The 18898-nt window shown below is 35.3% G+C and overlaps 1 protein-coding gene across 1 annotated transcript in view; it reads right to left on the bottom strand.

The window, feature by feature from the left end:
* Nucleotides 1-18898, bottom strand: part of NCAPG (non-SMC condensin I complex subunit G) — a 53393-nt gene that overhangs the window by 20295 nt on the left and 14200 nt on the right. The window contains exons 9-14 of the mRNA XM_004773410.3: nt 18543-18666; nt 17282-17368; nt 16780-16959; nt 14227-14337; nt 11459-11578; nt 4484-4708 (exon numbers count right to left, since the gene is read on the bottom strand). Coding sequence (XP_004773467.1) covers nt 4484-4708; nt 11459-11578; nt 14227-14337; nt 16780-16959; nt 17282-17368; nt 18543-18666 — 847 coding nt within the window. The remainder of the gene's footprint in view (nt 1-4483; nt 4709-11458; nt 11579-14226; nt 14338-16779; nt 16960-17281; nt 17369-18542; nt 18667-18898) is intronic.

The following is an 18898-nucleotide window of genomic DNA, read 5'->3' as shown; positions in this document are numbered from 1 at the left end:
AAAAAGACTATTAATGAGATGTAATAAAAAATGGAGGCTCTAATGTCTAGGATATATTAGGCAGGAGAGAATTAGTGATAAAGAAGACCAAATGATGGAGCATAAAGAAGCTGAGTAAAAGAGATAAACACTACTGGATCACAAAGGGAGAATTTGAGAGATAAGGCACACCATGAAGCAAAACAATATTAGAATAATTGGAATCCCAGAAGAAGAAAGAGAGGAGTAGAAGGTATACTGGAGCAAATTACAGCAGAGAACTTCCCTAATTTGGGGAAGGAAACAGGCGTCACAATCCAGGAAGCTCAGAGAACCCTCCTCAAAAATGAATAAAAATAGGTCAACACCCCAACATCTAATAATAAAACTTACAAATCTCAGAGACAAGGAGAAAATCCTGACAGCAGCTTGGGATGAGAGGACTGTAACCTACAACAGTCGAAACATTACATTGGCAGCAGACCAATCCACAGAGACCTAGCAGGCCAGAAAGGACTGGCAGGATATATTCAGGAACCAAATGAGAAAAATATGCAGCCAAGAATAATTTATCCAGCTAAGTTCTCATTGAAAATAGAAGGAAAGATAAAAAGCTTCCAGGACAAACAGAAACTAAAAGAATTTGTTATCATCAAACCAACCCTACAAAAAAATACTGAAAGGGGTCCTCTAAGCAAAGAGAGAGAGCCCAGATATAAATAGACCAGAATGGAACAGAGACAATATACAGTAATAGTCACCTTACAGGCAATTTAATGCCACTAAATTCATATCTTTCAATAGTTACCCTGAATGGAAATGGGCTAAATGCTCCAATCAAAAGACAGAGTGTATCATATTGGATAAAAAAGCAAGACCCATTGATATGCTGTCTCAAAGAGACTCATTTTAGACCCAAAGACACCTCCAGATTTAAAGTGTGGAGATATAAAACCATTTACCATGCTAATGGACATCAAAAGAAAGCTGGGGTGGCAATCATTATATCAGACAAATTAGATTTTTTTTTTTTAAAGATTTTATTTATTTATTTGTCAGACAGACAGAGGGAGAGAGAGCGAGTGAGCACAGGCAGACAGAGAGGCAGGCAGAGGCAGAGGGAGAAGCAGGCTCCCTGCCGATCAAGGAGCCCGATGCGGGACTCGATCCCAGAACCCTGGGATCATGACCTGAGCTGAAGGCAGCTGCTTAACCAACTGAGCCACCCAGGCGTCCCAGACAAATTAGATTTTAAACCAAGCACTATAATGAGATGAGGAAAGACACTACATCACACTTACAGGGTCTATCCAATAAGATCTAATGGCTGTAAATATTTATGCCCCTATCAAAGGAGCAGCCAGTTATATAAGCCAATTAGTAACAAAATCAAAGAAACACCTCAACAATACAATAATAGTAGAGAACTTTAACACCCCCCTTACTGAAATGGACAGATCATCTAAGCAAAAGACCAAAAAGGAAATTAGGGCTTTAAATGACACATCGGACTAGATGGACTTCACAGATATATATATTCAGAACATTCCACCCCAAAGCTACAGAATACACATTCTTCTCAAGTGCACATGGAACATACTCCAGAATATATCACATTCTGGATCACAAATCAGGTCTCAAATGGTACCGAAAGACTGGGATCATTCCCTGCATATTTTCAGAGCTTTAAAACTTGAACTCCATCACAACAGGAAAGTTGGAAAGAACTCAAATACATGGAGACTAAAGAGAATCCTACTAAAGAATGAATGGGTCAATGAGTAAATTAAAAATTTTTAAAAATTCATAGAAACAAATGAAAATGAAAACACAACCAGTCAAATTTGGGGGGATGCTGCAAAGGCAGTCTAAGAAAAAAGAAAGGTCTCAAATATGCAAGATAACCCTATACCTAAAGGAGCTGGAGAAAGAACAGCAAATAAAGCCTAAACCCATCAGAAGAAGACAAATAATAAAGATAAGAACAGAAATCAATAAAATAGAAACCAAAAGAACAGTAGAACAGATCAACAAAACTAGGAGAAAAAACCCAAATAAAATCAGGAATGAAAGAGGTGAGATTACAACCAATACCAAAGAAATAAAAACAATTATAAGAACATATTATGAGCAACTACAAGCAAAAAATAATAATAATAATAATAATAATTAGACATTCTGGAAGAAATGAATGCATTCCTAGAGACATATAAACTACAAAACTGAACCAGGAAGAAATAGAAAACCTGAACAGACCCACAACCAGCAAGGAAATTGAAGCAGTTATCAAAAATCTCCCAACAAACAAGAGCTCAGGGCCAGACGGCTTCCTTTAAAGAAGAATCAACACCTATTCCTTTGAGACTGTTCCAAAAAATAGAAACAGAAAGAAAACTTCCAAACTCATTTTATAAGGCATTACCTTGATCCCAAAACCAGAAAGAGACCCCATCAAAAAGGAGAATTACAGACCAATATCCTTGATGAACACAGATGTGAAAATTCTCACCAAAACACTAGCCAATAGGATCCAACAGTACAGTAAAAGGATTATTCACCACAACCAAGTGAGATTTATTCCTGGGCTGCAAGGTTGGTTCAACATTCACAAGTCAATCGATGTGATACGCTACACTAATAAAAGAAAGGACAAGAACCATATGATAGTCTCAATAGATGCTGAAAAAGCATTTGACAAAGTACATTATTTCTTTTTTTTTTTTAAAGATTTTATTTATTTATTTGACAGAGAGAAATCACAAGTAGATGGAGAGGCAGGCAGAGAGAGAGAGAGGGAAGCAGGCTCTCTGCTGAGCAGAGAGCCCGATGCGGGACTTGATCCCAGGACTCTGAGATCATGACCTGAGCTGAAGGCAGCGGCTTAACCCACTGAGCCACCCAGGCGCCCCAAAGTACATTGTTTCTTGATTAAAACTCTTCACAGTGTAGGGAGAGAGGGGCCATACCTCAAAATCATGAAAGCCATCTATGTAAAACCCATAGCGAATATCATTCTCAATGGGGAAAAACTGAGAGCTTTCCCCCTAAAGTCAGGAACATGGCAGGGTTGTCCACTATCACCACCGTTATTCAACATAGTACTAGAAGTCTTAGCCTCAGCAGACAGACAACAAAAAAGAAACAAAAGATATCCAAATCAGCAAAGAAGAAGTCAAAATCTCATTCTTTGCAAGATATGATACTTTATATGGAAAAACCCAAAAGACTTCACCCCAAGACTGCTAGAACTCATACGGGAATTCAGTAAATTGGCAGGATATAAAATCAATGCATAAAAATCAGTTGCATGGGGTAACAGGATGATGGGAATTAAAGGAGGCATGTGATATGATGAGCCCTGGGTGTTATATTTAACTAATGAACCACTGAACACTATATCACACTTGATCTTAGCCAAAAGGCCGAGAAGCGATACTGAACACTATATCAAAAAGTAATGATGTATTATACCTTGGATATTTAAATAACAAACAAACAAAAACCCAAAAAACATGCAAATATAGTCCCCTCCGCCATGGGACTTATAGATAAAGCAAATAAATAAATATATCAAAAAGAAAAAAGAAGCTAAGTGAAAGAAAGCAGACATAAAGTCACATACTGTATGATTCCATTTGTAAGAAACACCCAGAATGGTTAAATCCATAGAGATAAAAGGTATACTGGTGGCTTTAAGGAGCAGGTTGCATGGGAAATAGGGAGCAACTGCTCAAGGATACAAAGGATGCTCAAAGGTTATTCCTTTCGGGATAACAAAAATTTTTAAAAATTAAATAGAGGTGTTGGTAGTTGCATGACATCGTGAATGCCAATCAACTGTCCACTTTAAAACTGTTTATATCAATTTCACCTTAAAAAAAATTAAAAAAATTTTTAAAGATTTTTACTTATTTATTTGAGAGATGGAGAACACAGGCAGAGCTGCAGGTAGAGGGGGAGGAAGAAACAGGCTCTCCACTGAGGAGAGAGCCCCATGTGGACCTCCACTCCAGGGCCTGGTATCATGACCTAAGCCAAAGGCAGCCACCCAGGTATCCCAGCACAAAAATTTTTTGATTAATTATTTATATATGCTATAACAGTGTAGTTCAAGAGTACCTTAAGGAAAAACATTTAAACCCATATCATGTCTCAGACCTTCCACCAACCCAATGTAAAATTAAATTATTTCTTCAGACTTCAGAGGAAAAACTTCAAATCATAAATCACAAAGACATAAGGAAAAAAATTTTAAAAACTCCCTCTAATAGTCATTTTTGTTTACATTTCAATTAGCTGCACGTACAATATAATAGTAAGAAATGAGATATATTAGGAATAAAAGTAGAATTTAATTATACTTAAAAGCCAAAATTTTTAAATGTCAAATTTAAAGCTTTAGTCTTTATTGGTCAAATTTAAGCTTTAGTCTAAAAAAATAAAGAGCATAAACATACACAATAAAAAGAAATTTCATAATAACAGGGCTGTAATTATTTCTTACCTCACTATCTAAGAAATCAGAAAGGAGTTTCAGAACATTCTTGGCTGTAGCAGTCTCTTCTTTAGCATCTTTGATATCTTGGTCTCCATCAGTGTTTATTTCTGCATTTTCACCTTGAAGGGCTTTGTTTTTAGTTTTAAATGTCTCAATCCCAAACATCATCAGTTGGTCGAAGATTGCTTTTAAAGCACTTATTTTTATCGTCACATCATCAATTTGCAAAACCTAAATTGAAACAGCCCCAGCCAAAAACTAAATTCAGTAAACTTTTCATTGTCTATGATGTACAAAATTAACATGTACCTTATTTTCTCAGTCTATGAATCTACCACATGAAACATAATTCAAAAATCAAAAATTCCTCTTTTAAGTTACTACTTTTTTTTAAAAAAGATTTTTATTTCTTTATTTGACAGACAGAGATCACAGGCAGGCAGAGAGAGAGGAGGAAGCAGACTCCCCGCCGAGCAGAGAGCCCGATGCGGGGCTCAATCCCAGTACCCTTGGATCATGATCTGAGCTGAAAGCAGAGGCCACTAAGCCACCCAGGCACCCCTTAAGTTATTACTTTTATTTATACCATAACATTTAGACTTCTAGTTCATTCAGAAAAAGCTTACCTTAAGTACAAGAAAACTCCTAGAATTAGAATCAGGCTGATTTATCTGTTCCTTTTATTTGAAAAAGAATGAATATATTGGATATATATATTTTTTTAATCCAGAAAATTACACTGAAATTGTTTCAGCCATCTATCAGGTCAAAAACCTTACATGCTAACCAATAAAAATAACACGTTAGATTATCAGTACTCTCCCAGGTTATCAAGCTTCACTAAAGATAAAATTTTATTAGTTCAATAAATTTAGATTTCATTAAAAGTAAATTCAGTTCTCAATGAACTGGACTCCTTTATAAAAGGAGGTAAACCATAAAATCCAGCAGGTTCTAGGAGTTTGTCCTAGGTTAAGAACACTGAATTCCTATATACCAAATATCAAAGCCATGAAAAAAAAAAAAAAGCTGTGTATTTCTATTATGAAGAGCTTTATTATATTCTTTATTGCACTTAAATTTTGGACATTGATACATTACATGGTTATATGGCCTAACCTTTAGAATGAATAAAAATCACCTGTAAGTTGGTCAAGTATGAATTGAGAAAAATAGCTCAAATCTCTGAAATTTCAGAACATATCTATTACGGTATGACCTACAAATTTGCCAAAGTGAAATGCAGTGTCAGGACTGTTCTCTAAGATTTCTAAACATGCTACCCTTTCAGCAGCAGATTTTCCTTGTCATTCTTCGTCCCTTACTGGTTAGCAATAGCTCTCGATACTGTATTTATCTAAGCAAGACTTTAAAATAAAATAATTTGGGGCCCCTTGGTGGCTCAGTGGGTTAAAGCCTTTGCCTTCGGCTCAGGTCATGATCCCAGGGTCCTGGGATCGAGCCCCTCATCGGGCGCTCTCTGCTCAGCAGGGAGCCTGCTTCCTCCTCTCTCTCTCTGCCTGCTTCTCTGCCTACTTGTGATCTCTGTCAAATAAATAAATAAAATTTAAAAATAAAATAAAATATAATAAAATAATTTCTGGGCACCCGGCTAGTCAAGTCAGTAGAGCATGTGACTCTGGATCCTGAGGTTGTTGAGTTTGAGCCCCATGTTGGGCTTGGAGCCAAGGGAAGGAAAGAAGGATTTCTCTCTCCTGCCTTTCTAGCAAGTATGTATACGTGTATTAAATCAAATTTTATTACTAAAACTTGATTTAAAAAAGAACGAATTTCTTACTCCTCCAAAAGAGAGCTATTTTCCCTTAATCTAAAATCTTCTAATGATAGTCCTAAAAATAACTTTATAAACAAATGAATTTATTCAGTGGTTAACTTCTTTTGATCATGAACACTTTTAAGGATGTAAGAAGAGATGAAAACCCCAATGTAGGATGACATACAAAAAAAAGAGACAACATTTTACATATAACTTATTTTACTGCATTTAAACCTGATATTCACAAACATTTTTAATTTATAAAAAATATCTAAGGGCGGCTGGGTGGCTCAGTCAGTGTCTGACTCTTTATCTCAACAGGGTCATGAGTTTGAGCCCCACACTGGGCTCACACTGGGCATGGAGCATATTTTAAAAAACAAAACAAAACAAAAAACAAAAAAACTGTATCTAGTTATATTTTCAGGCAAATATTAATAGCTCATCCTTAAAAAAAGTTTAGCGATCTCAGTTGTTTATTGTACCAAAAGCAGGGGGGGGGCAAACTTCAATTCTTCAAAACTTTAATTCCATGACAAGGCTGCTTTTTATTGACTGGTTTGATTTGGAGGAGGGTAAAATTGTGGTCTGGGTAAGAAAAATCATTTCTCTTTCACACCTGTTTGATTTTGACAATTCCTTTCCATAAAAGAAAAGTATAAATATAAAAACAATTAGTATCAAGGCCCCTATAAGCTCTGTCAAGTGGAGTATGAGTTAGTATTAAATACTTCAGAATACTCCAGGACACACTTAAGCATTACAATCACACTACATTTCTTCTGGCTTAAATGACCACAGCACTTATTACTGATGTTATGACCAGTAAAAATTAAAAGGGTCAAAATTCACATTTCATCTTTAAAGGCTAAGTGAACTTGATTGTTTTTGGGAAAAGTTCTATGGTATTTACTGCAATACTAGAAATTTTATATAACTATCTACCTTTAATCTCCTCTATTAGAGTTCAAACTTGACTACAACTCACAGTTCTTCAGAACCATTCTTAGTGGTATATAGAACATCTTAATGAATGATTTATCCCATTTTTAGAGCCCCCCCAAAAAATATTTAAGCTAGACATAAATGAATTCTTTACTATTAAATGTTCTAAAAAGAATTTTCTCCCACTTTAAATAACCAGAGATCAATCTAGCATAGCAAGACCCATCTTTCAGGAAGCCAGGAAATAGAAGTAAAGAAGTTACTGTTCATTAAGTTCTTAGCAAAACCTCTTTGAAAATATAAGATTTTATTCTCTAGGCACCTATATTAAGCCAAAAATTTTCACAATAGTAAACAAAACTTCCTTTCGAATTACTAACAGAATCATTGATGCCAAATGATTGAAAAGGAATGATTTTCTGTAACACATGCAGATTCATTCTATATCTTGGGAGTAAAACCTGATGGAGGGCCAAGTACTACAAATGATTCACCCAGACAAAGTACCAAAATTTTTCTTTCCATTTGAGAAAGGAACTTCACATCAATTTTTTTTCCCTAAAGATTTTATTTATTTATTTGACAGAGACCACAAGTAGGCAAAGAGGCAAAGAGAGAGGGGGAAGCAGGCTCCCTGCTGAGCAGAGAGCCTGATGCAGGGCTCGATCCCAGGACCCTAGGATCATGACCTGAGCCAAAGGCAGAGCCTAACCCACTAAGCCACTCAGGCACCCCAGAACTTCACATCATTTTGAAGATACGACTGACATTTCAAGTTTCCAAAAGGATCTAACAATAATAGAAATCTTCCTGTGACAACAGCAGCATAGCATGATAACTATAAACAAAGCATTCAACAGGAATTTCATCACTGTACAGTAAACAAATTGATGAGATGCCAAATGATACAAAAAAGGAAGTTAGAACAAAACCCTGAAATTCCTAATGACTATCTTTTGACGTAAGTATGATTTTAATTTTCTTCCTCTGATAAGCCATTAGCAGTTTGACCATTTCTAGAACATATAATTTCCCCAAGTTATAACTGTATGCTTTCTTTCTCTTGGTAATGTGATTGCAACATTAAAGGATGCTCCAAGGAGCACCTGGGTGGCTCAGTGGGTTAAGCCTCTGCCTTCAGCTCAGGTCATGATCTCAGGGTCCTGGGATCAAGACCCGCAGCATCGGGCTCTCTGCTTGGCAGGGAGCCTGCTTTGCCCACCCCTCCTTCTCTCTGCCTGCCCCTCTGCCTACTTGTGATCTCTATCAAATAAATAAATAACATCTTTAAAATAAATAAATAAATAAATAAAAGGATGCTCCAAAATAAGGGTTTCAGGCCTTTTTTTTTTTTTTTTTAGATTTTATTTATTTATTTGACAGAGAGAGATCACAAGTAGGCAGAGGCAGGCAGAGAGAGAGGAGGAAGCAGGCTCCCTGCTGAACACAGAGACCGATGCGGGACTCGATCCCAGGACCCTGAGATCATGACCTGAGCAGAAGGCAGCGGCTTAACCCACTGAGCCACCCAGGCGCACCCCCCCCCACTTTTTTTTTTTTTTAAATTTGTTTAGTTATTTATTTGAGGTGGGCAATGGGAGAGAGAATCTCTAGCAGATTCCTGCTGAGACCAATACTGCCAGATTTCAGGACCCTAAGAGATCATGACCTGAGCTAAGAGTGAGATGCTTAACCAACTGAGCCTCCCAGACACCCAAGATTTCAGTATTTTAAAATAATCTTTTCATGAAAATGATGATCTGTGTTGTCACATGTTATTTTCAAATTGAGCAAAGTACTCTCATATACTTGCTGGCAACCAATTTGCACTAAAATTCCTTGCAGCTTTTTTATACCATTACATTTGGCAACACCAGATGCTTCATGAGTCATATTGTCTTTTTGTATAGGGAAATGGAATAAGGTATATTTCTGAAATTAAGCCAGGCCTAAATGTTAAAGACAGATGTCTAAAGGAGTTAAAAAGTCAAATATATCCCACTGAGTTCATCCTTCTCGTCTATTCAACAGCACTCTAGCAAGTGCCTTCTCTTCCTATATTATCAATTTTTTTCCTTTCAACAGGGCCATTGTCCTTAGCATTCATTATAAACATGGTATAATCTTCTCCATCTTAAAAAAAAAAAATTAAAACCAAAAAGCTCTTAATTTTATTCCAAACCCTTCTCGTGTTACCTCCCATTTCCGTTTCTCCTAACAAAAATGAAATCTTGAAATAGTATAGTCTACACTGGCTATCTCCACTTCTTCTCTCATAATTCTCTCTTCAGCCCACTCCAATAAAGCTTTGTCCTCCACATAAGCTATTTTCAAGAACATCACCAAACATTTCCTTATTTGCCCCAAACAGTCAATTATAAATGCTTATCAACCTATCACCAGCATCGAACAGTCAAGGGATACTAGCCCCTATAAAATATCATCTTTACTTGCCTTCTAGGAAGTGCTCTTACTGCCCTCTTACTGTCTATTTCACCTTAGTCTGTACTGGTTCTTCTTGATCTCTCCTTTAAATGTGGCCTAAGCCCTCGGGAACTACAAAGTAAAGATCTCCAATGAATCTACATTCATCACTCATGTAAAATCCAGTCTCTAAGCACTGGATACTATTACAAAGACTTAGATTCATCTCTCCAGCTTGCACTTCCCTCCTATCTCCAAATTCAAATACAAATGTCTATTTGATATATCCACTTGGAACTCAAACTTCAAACTTACCATGCCCAAAATTGAATTTCTTATCTCATCCACCTGCCCTACAACCTGTTCCCTCTGTTTTCCCCCATCATCAGAAAGAGCAAGTCTGTCTTTCCAATTATTTTGTCTAAAATTCTCAGCTATCTTCAACCTCGTTCCCTCACATGTCCCATCAGATTCCTCACCAAATTCTAAAGATGTTATCTTCCAAACTTAGATTACCAACCCTTTTTGTAACCCTAGTAACCACTCGAATACTGGTCCAAGCCATTATCATCTTTTTCCTGGATTATTGCATACCTTCCTTATGAGTATCTCTGCTTCCATACTTGTACCCCTACAGTTAATATTAGGGACCTGCAAACTATGGCTAAGGGGCTAAATCCAGTCTGCTGCCTCTTTTTACAGAGCCTTAAAGTTAAGAAGAGTTACATCTTCAAATGGTTAAAAAAATAACTTCATTGCACCAGAGAATAATACTGGAGACATACCATATGGTCTGCAAAGTCCAAAATACTTACTCTGTAGCTCTTTACAGAAGTTTGCTAATGCCTGGTTTATATCTACACTATACCCCAGTCAGATCCTAATAATTCTCTACTCAAAATCCTTCAGTTCTTTCCCATTTCATTCACTGTGAAATCTATTAATTCCATAGAAGATCCTGTTGCCTGCTAATCCTTTCTCCTACTATTCTCTTTGTTGTTGGCCCTAGTGATAGTTACCCTGTTCCTTGAGCATGTGAAACAAAGTCCTACTTCAGGGGCCCTTCCCTTGTTCTTCCCTCTCCTCAGAAACATCTTACTCAGATATCTAACATAATTCATTCATCCACTTTCCTCTAGTAGTGACCCAAATTTCAACTTATTAGTGAGGCCTTTCCTATTAAACAGATCCCTCTATTTCTACTCCTTACCCCTCTTCGTTTTTTTTTTTTTTTGTACTAAGTCTTCTTTGCCTTTCTCAATCTGACACACTATATATTATCTTTCATTATGTGTTTACCCTTCTAAAATGTAAACTCCATTAGGACAGCAACTTTTATCTTGTTTTTTTTCATTACCTATCTTATTTTATTTTTTAAAAAAAGATTTTATTTATTTATTAGAGTGCACACATGAGACAGAGTGTCAGAGAGGGAGAAAAGAAGCAGGGGCAGAGGGAGAAGCAGACTCCACACTGAGCAGGGAGCCCAACACAGGGCTTGATCATGACCAGAACTGAAAGCAGATGCTTAACTGATTGAGCCACCCAGGCACCCCCATCTTATTATTTTCTAAGCCTAGAATAATGCTGGGTATAGAATAAGCTATATGTTTAATTTAAAAAATACTTAAATAACTGACATTTCATTTTTCTACTTTAATAAGAAAGAAATAAAAAGGTAGAAATCATCCTGTCCCTAAAAGTCATCTATAATAGCCATCATCACTAATAAGCCCTGGAATAAATTAAATTTAGAGCACTCATAGGATCTCCACAGATTCTGAGTACTTATTTCAGGAAATACAACCCAGATTTTGTCATAGGATAAATCCTACCTGCAACAGTAATACGAAGTGTTTACTTGCAAAATCCTGATTCTGTAGTCCACAGCATCCCAAGCATAAAACAGCCAGATTTCTTATTACAGGATGAACACTTACTATTCCAGGAAGAATCTAAATTAAATAAATTTAATTAAAATAATTTTGACCAGGACAAGAAATTTATAACAGTATATTAAAAACATGGTCAAATAGATAATTTCTGTATGATGTTATAGATCTATTTCTTATCCACACTGTCGAACTCAATTTTCAATTTAAAAAAAAGGGTAAATATTAAATTGCTGAAACAGAAGAATGTAGCCAGAATGAAATACAGTCTGATCATGAGACACCTGCCCTTCCACCTGCTAAAAGTGACTCAATGGCTTCCCAGTGTTGACAGGGCAAAGATAAAACTCCCTTACATGACATATATCTCATTGCATAATCTTTCTTAATACCATCTTATATCATGCTACCCCTTGCTCTTTGTTTATACTGATTTTGATGTCTTTTATTCAGTGCTATTCAAAAGAAATTAAAGTAAGTCATAGGTTATTTTAAATTTTATACTATGCACATTAAAAAGAAACATATGAAGCTAATTTTAATACATTATACCCAATATAATGAAAATATTAACATTACAACATGTAATCAATATTTTTAAAAATTGAGATAATCTACATTGTATTGTTTGTACTAAGTCTTCAAAACCCAATATATTTTGACTCTTGAAGCACATCTCAGTTTGGATGGCTAATAGCCACAGGTTCTTTTTTAAAGATTTTATTTATTTATTTGAGTAAGAGAGAGCACAGAGGGAGAGTGAGAATCAGACTCTCAGCTGAGCAGGGAGCCTAACATGGGTCTCAAACCCAGGACCCTGATATCATGATCTGAGCAAAAGGAAGAAGCTTAACCAACTGAGCCACCCAGGCGCCATCGACACAGGTTTCTAACAGCCACACATGGCTAGTTGTAGCTCTACTGGAAAGAGCAAATCTAGAATATTCTTCTTTCCCCTTTTCACATAGTTGATGTCCCTTCAAACATCAGATCAGAGTCATCTTCCCTGAATAGAGCAAATTCCACTATTACAAGTTCACATATGGCCATATAGCTCTTCTTCCTAGCAATTACCAATGGCATAACCTTCCACTTGTTTATTTGATTGATGTCCCTTCTCATTTGACCAGAAGATCTACAAGGGCAGTCTACATGCTTTGTATCCCATGTACACTATCACTGACAATTAGTATACAGTAGATGTTCAATACATATTTGTTCAATTAGTAACTTAACTATTTTTATTTAGAAACGGTAACTTCATTAAAATACTATAACTCCTCTATCTAAATACTCTACTCATTTACATCCCTCTAGTTTCTTTCAATCTTTAGACATAATTGTCTTTGTATACTTAAAACCATTATGACCATTCAATTTTGTGTTCTTTCTTCACTCAGAGTATCTTTTCCAACATATATAAGTCTTCATATATACTACTTCAATTGTGTAATTATATGATAGTTTAACATTCTCTTACAATAGAACCAGACATAAAGTATGCAAACAGAACTTTAAGAGTACTACTTTTACTAAAGACATTTGCTTCACTAAGAATAAAGCTAAATTCTAATGGTTTAGTAAAATCTTTTAATCAGAAGCTCTACATTGTTATAAACAATGATTGGTCTTCTTTACTGACTTTAGAAACTCATACAATCCAAGGAACCTGATTTTAGATTATATTAATTGGCTGTTTTTCAATAATCCCAAGTAAAAACAATTGGGGGACAATCCTAGAAGAGTCTGGACACATTCAAATTTGCTTTGGATAAGTAGCACTTTTAAAAACAATACCCTAGAGTTGCACTAAGTGATACTCTAGCTACTGAGCACATGTGGCTATTGAACACTGGAAATATGACTACACCAGACTGAGATGTGCTATTAAGACTTTTGTATGGGGGAGCATGGGTGACTCAATTGGTCAAGTGTCTAACTCTTGATTTCAGCTCAAGCTCTGATCTCAGGGTCGGAAATTCAAGCAAGCCCCACATGGGGCTCCACGCTGGGCACAGAGACTACTTAAAAAGAAAAAAAAAAGATCTGAATGTAAAATATCTCAATAGTTTATTATTGAGTAAATGAAGCCATTAAAAAATTTTGGATATATTGGGTTAAATATATTAAAATTAATTTCATCTGTTTCTTTTTAATTTTTAAATGTGACTACAGAAAATGAAAAGTTACATGTGTTTGAATTATATTGCTTTCAGACAATGTTTTACTACAGTCTTGCAGAATTTATGTCTCTATGGTCACTAATACGGGAACTACCTTTGAAAAGCTACTTAAGTATAAAGTTCTTTAAATATATAGGAAAAAAATTCCTTTCACAGGACTCAAAATGTTAACAGTCTCATAGTCTTTCTAGATAGCAAGATTCCAGTACTTAAATATTCCTAATGTTTTTCACTATTTCCTCTTACTATCAAAAAATGAAGATACTCTACATCTTTTTCTAGCATAATTTTTTCATACTTCTTAAAGGAATAAATATCACTTATATACCAGGACTTTTATATGCATTATCTTAATTTAATATCCACAAATATGAAGTACTCACTATATAATTTTTCTTTTTACCACTCATATTTATCAGATGTTTAAGATGGTCATCTTTTTCTTCTTTGGAACTTCAAAGAACATATTACTTATGAAACAAGGAAGAAGTGGGCTAAAACATAAAGCCTCAAAGGCCACAAACATACCAAAGATTCAATGATGCCATTCATGGTTGCACCTATTCCTGTTGAAGTGGACATCTGCTTCAACAGTTCATAGCACAAAATAAGACACTTCTGTAGTGTTTCAACATCACTCTAAAATGAAACACAAAATACTCTGCATTAGTAAGTATATCTTCTGCCCATCCCTTAAATGTTAGCTTTCCCAGGGTAAACATACTGTCTCTATACACACTCCCTAGGGAATCTTATCCAGATCTCCAACTCCATTTACCATCCATGAGCTGACCCAGCTATTTTTTAAGTTTCAGATTCATATATACAATTGCTACAAGACATTTCCTCATATATGTTCCATAGACTTCCCAAACCCAAATGTCCAAAAGAGAACCAAATCATCATTATCCCAATCCCTCCTCTTGTGTTATTTCCATAAATAACACTGCCATCTATCCAAATGTCCAAACCAAAAGACCTATGATACATTTTTAACTCACTCTTCTCCCTGTTACTAATTTCTAAATACTTCTCAAATCCATTACTTCTTTCCACATCCACCATCATTATCTTGTTCAGGCTGAAGTCATATCAAGCCTACATTATAACATAGTAGTCTTCAACGACTATACCTGTGTAAGCTCTTATCACATTTTATGATGAAGATATATATCTCATTCTACCACTTAAAACATTAAGTGGTTCACCATGATCCTTGGCTAAGGCAGAAAGTTTTCAATATTGCTTATGCAAGGCCTTACAAGACCTGGCCCTTAATTTTTCCACCAGATTTATCTCTTACCTCTCCCCCATCAATTCTCTAGTCATGTGGACCTGAAGTTTTCAAACATAGAAAATACTCTTTAATTTCTGGGCCTTCCACATGCCTTCCATCTGCTGCATTCTAACAATTCATCAGGCAGAGACAACAGAGTGCACTAAAGGCACAAATCTAAAGCCACTTGCCTGACTTGCCCGGATATGACTCCTGCCTCTACAACTTACTATCTGTGTGACTTTGGGCAAGTTACTTTCCCTCTATAAAATGAAAATAGCACCATCCCATAAGTTTATAGTGAGAATCAAACACTTGCGAAGTGCCTGAAGCAGTGACTACCACAGAAAAAGCAACCTGTAAATGTTAGCTTACATTATTAATTTTTACTCAGACATCAAGTGAAAACATTTCTTCCCCTAGGGAAGCCAACAACACCATACCTGAGTTGGATACCTCGCCATAAAAGCCCTATAACTTCCCTGCGTATACCATTTATTACGCCATTCTGTAATTATACTATAATAAAATTATAACCCTTAAGTAGGACAAATGAACACACTAAAGATCAAGGGAAGTCAAGTTAAACAGATATTAATCATGATAAACCATATTTGTTCATATTTTCCCAATTCAGACCTGCAGTTTATATTGTTATTCAGTTTATATTTTCATTTTTCACTTTAATCCACTCCTCAAATTAAGAACCTGTAATGATCCATAGACTTTGCCAAACAAAATAAGATACTAGTTATAAAATAAAATTCAGGCATACTCAAAGTGGAGTGTTGGAGCAGGGATGTCTATGGCTAGAGAGCACCAAGGACATAGCACAACTTAAAAAACGCCCCTGTATAGTAAATTCTTCCCTATTCAGTATTCCCCTTATGAACATACTCCAATCAGCACTTCCTAAACTGAAGTAAAATAATAATGTTTACTACAAAAGCAGAATTCTAAAAGACCTCCTGAAAATTAACATCAAATTTTATAGTAATTGATGCCATTCTATCTTATGTTAAAATATGACTAGTTTATCACACCAATGAAGTTAAAAAAAAATAAATAACTGCTGAAACTCAGCTTTAAGTGTTACTAGATAAAATGCTTAGTGTTTCATTTAAAATAACAAAACTACTTAGCTTTTTCTAAAAACAAAAAGTGTAGTTAAGCTTTAAAAATTACCTGTATATGCTGGGGGGAGGGGGGTTGGGAGAAGGGGGTGGGGTTATGGACATTGGGGAGGGTATGTGCTTTGGTGAGTGCTGTGAAGTGTGTAAACCTGGCGATTCACATATCTGTACCCCTGGGGATAAAAATATATGTTTATAAAAAAAATTTTTTTTTTTAAATTACCTGTATAATGGTATAGTTACCATACTTACCACAAAAATTCTTTTCCTAGCTCAGAAAGGTCAGGAGTTTTCCACAAAAAAAAGATGGATAGATGGATGCATTTTCCTCCTCTAAAGCATTCAAAATACACACACACACACAAAGAAGGAAAACACTGGAAAGTTAAGTTTCCCTAGCAAGGAAGAAAGACTACAGACTACAGAGATTAGCATGACAGGAGAGCAAATAAAGTCCTAGTTATAATAATTAAAGCTAATCAAGGCCTTCCTTTCAAAGCCTAAAATAAAAAGGAATAAGAGAAAAAAATTATTTTCATCTTAATTCATGATACTGCTAAAAAGCCCTCCATAGTAAACATATTCTGGCAGCTTTCTGAGTTAAGAAAGAAAAAAAGTGTAGTTGAGATGATTAATAACAGCTGAAACTTAGTATGATAAAGTTATCTATACCTTCTCTATATGGACTTCTTTTATTTCAAGTTGCTCTGTCTCTTTCAATAGGTTTATTCTGGCATCTTCTAATGCTTTTATTTCTTCTTTTAATTCTGATGCTCGATTAAAGTCCTGTAAGTTAATGCAATTTTCCAAAGCTTCTTTTGCCTCAATAAGCTTAACTTTTATTTCTGCCATCTAAGGAAAGATATAAATCGCTTCAGCAAAAGCTATTATTATGAACATCTATAGCAAACTAAAGAGTAATATTTAACATTATGACAACCCAGAAGTTAAGCAGAATCAGGCATATACAAAAAGTTGTGGTCTTCCTGATCCAAAGAAGGGCAAATCTTTCAGACTGCATAATCTGGTAACATTTTAGATACTCTTATAGTTTAACTGTTAATTAATAATTTGACTCTGTGAGAACAATTCTGAAAATATACAGCAAGAGGAAATAAAAGACTTGCACAGTTACGTTATACTCAAGCATTTATTTAATTCAGAAGAAATTTACCTTGAGTTCTTTCTTTCTTGCATCAGCTGGATCATCAGCACCAACAGTAACAATAGGCGCCCTAATCTCTGAGATAATTTCTGTAACCTGATAAATTATAAGTCAGAGCACATCCTTTAATATATGTTCTGTATCATAAAATGAAACCAAACTGCTACATAGAGCTCCAAATAGTATCCACAATCTCTTGCAAAATAGAGTAAAGCACACATTCTACTTGCTAGACAATCTGGGGCGGGGTGGGGGTATGACCAAACAATATATTTGACTAAAAACTCTAAGATTATAAGAAGGTAAACAGGTACATAGACACTGAAGATAAATTCCCTCATACAATGCTTGAAAAACAAAGAAAAATGAATATAGTATCTAATCTTAGGCACCAAAACCTAAAATTCTCTGTCTACAATCCTCAACTCCCTCTCTAGTTTAGCTTCACAGGAGTTAAATATAGAAAAACAGAATACGCTTTTATTCTTCCTTTGGGTATAGAATGCATAAATAATGCCAGCATGATTAAAGACTTTCCTTTCAGAGCCACTGGGACATAAGAGTTGGCTGATTCAGGAAAAGGTTACATCCATATGAAGGTACTTAAGCAGACATTGGATAACCACTAACTGGGAATGTTTTATGTTGTAGAAAGGATTTATGTATAAGAAAGGGTTGGAAAAGACAACCCCTCAATTAATTTGCAATGCAAAGATTATATGAATTTATGAAAAGCACTGATACAGGTCTTTTTGGCTACCCCTGAAAAAATGATACTTGGCAATAGTATAATAATAGATAACACTTAATTCTGTATTTACCGAGTACTGGATGAATACTATTTCATTGAACAAGGTAGGCCTTATTGTTATTCCCGTTTTACAGACAATTAAAAAGGCTAAATTAAATAACTTGCTGAAAGTCACAAAGCCAGAAAGTAGAAGGGATCTGAACCTAAGTGTGTCTAATTTAAGCCAGCTCTCAAACACTCAAACACTCTAACACTCTAGTGATCAAGACACCTGTCCCCTCTACCCTAACTTGTACCATTCAAACTGATTCAACAAAATGATAGGAAGAGAAGATGATTTTTCAAATGCATGTGTGGGAGAGAGATTCAGTTTTAAAAACTAAAAATTTAATAGACAAGACTAAGACAAAAAGCAATTGTGAAGATACAGCAAAAAATACTGAAAAGAAAACAAGACAATCCTTAATCTCACTGACCAAAACCTTTCAACCTTTATCAACACTTAAGAAAATTACTTACAATTTGTGTTCTCTTATTATCATCTGTAATGATGCAGAGCAATCTCTCAACAAGAAAAGAAAGTAGGGATACCGGGGTTGTGGGTAGCGTAAGAATCTCCTGTAAAATATCCAGTAGTCCTTTCCTACATTCAAAAAGAACTGTTTTCATTTAACCATGACAGAAACACATTTTATCTCTAACATTTATTCTGCAGACTTAATTATATTTGTATCAGTTCTTTTTTATCACTATAGGTACAAAATATATGTACAGATTAGGTCAAAAATTCATGTTCTACAAAAAAGTATTTTTTTATAAATGGCCCTAAAATCTGTCATAAATCAACATGATGAAATGACAAAATATCAGAAGTG

This window comes from Mustela putorius, unplaced genomic scaffold (assembly GCF_011764305.1).
Source record: "Mustela putorius furo isolate JIRA1106 unplaced genomic scaffold, ASM1176430v1.1 tig00000083_pilon_pilon_pilon, whole genome shotgun sequence".
NCBI classification, from domain to species: Eukaryota; Metazoa; Chordata; class Mammalia; order Carnivora; family Mustelidae; genus Mustela; species Mustela putorius.
This window is presented reverse-complemented; position numbering and strand designations above follow the sequence as displayed.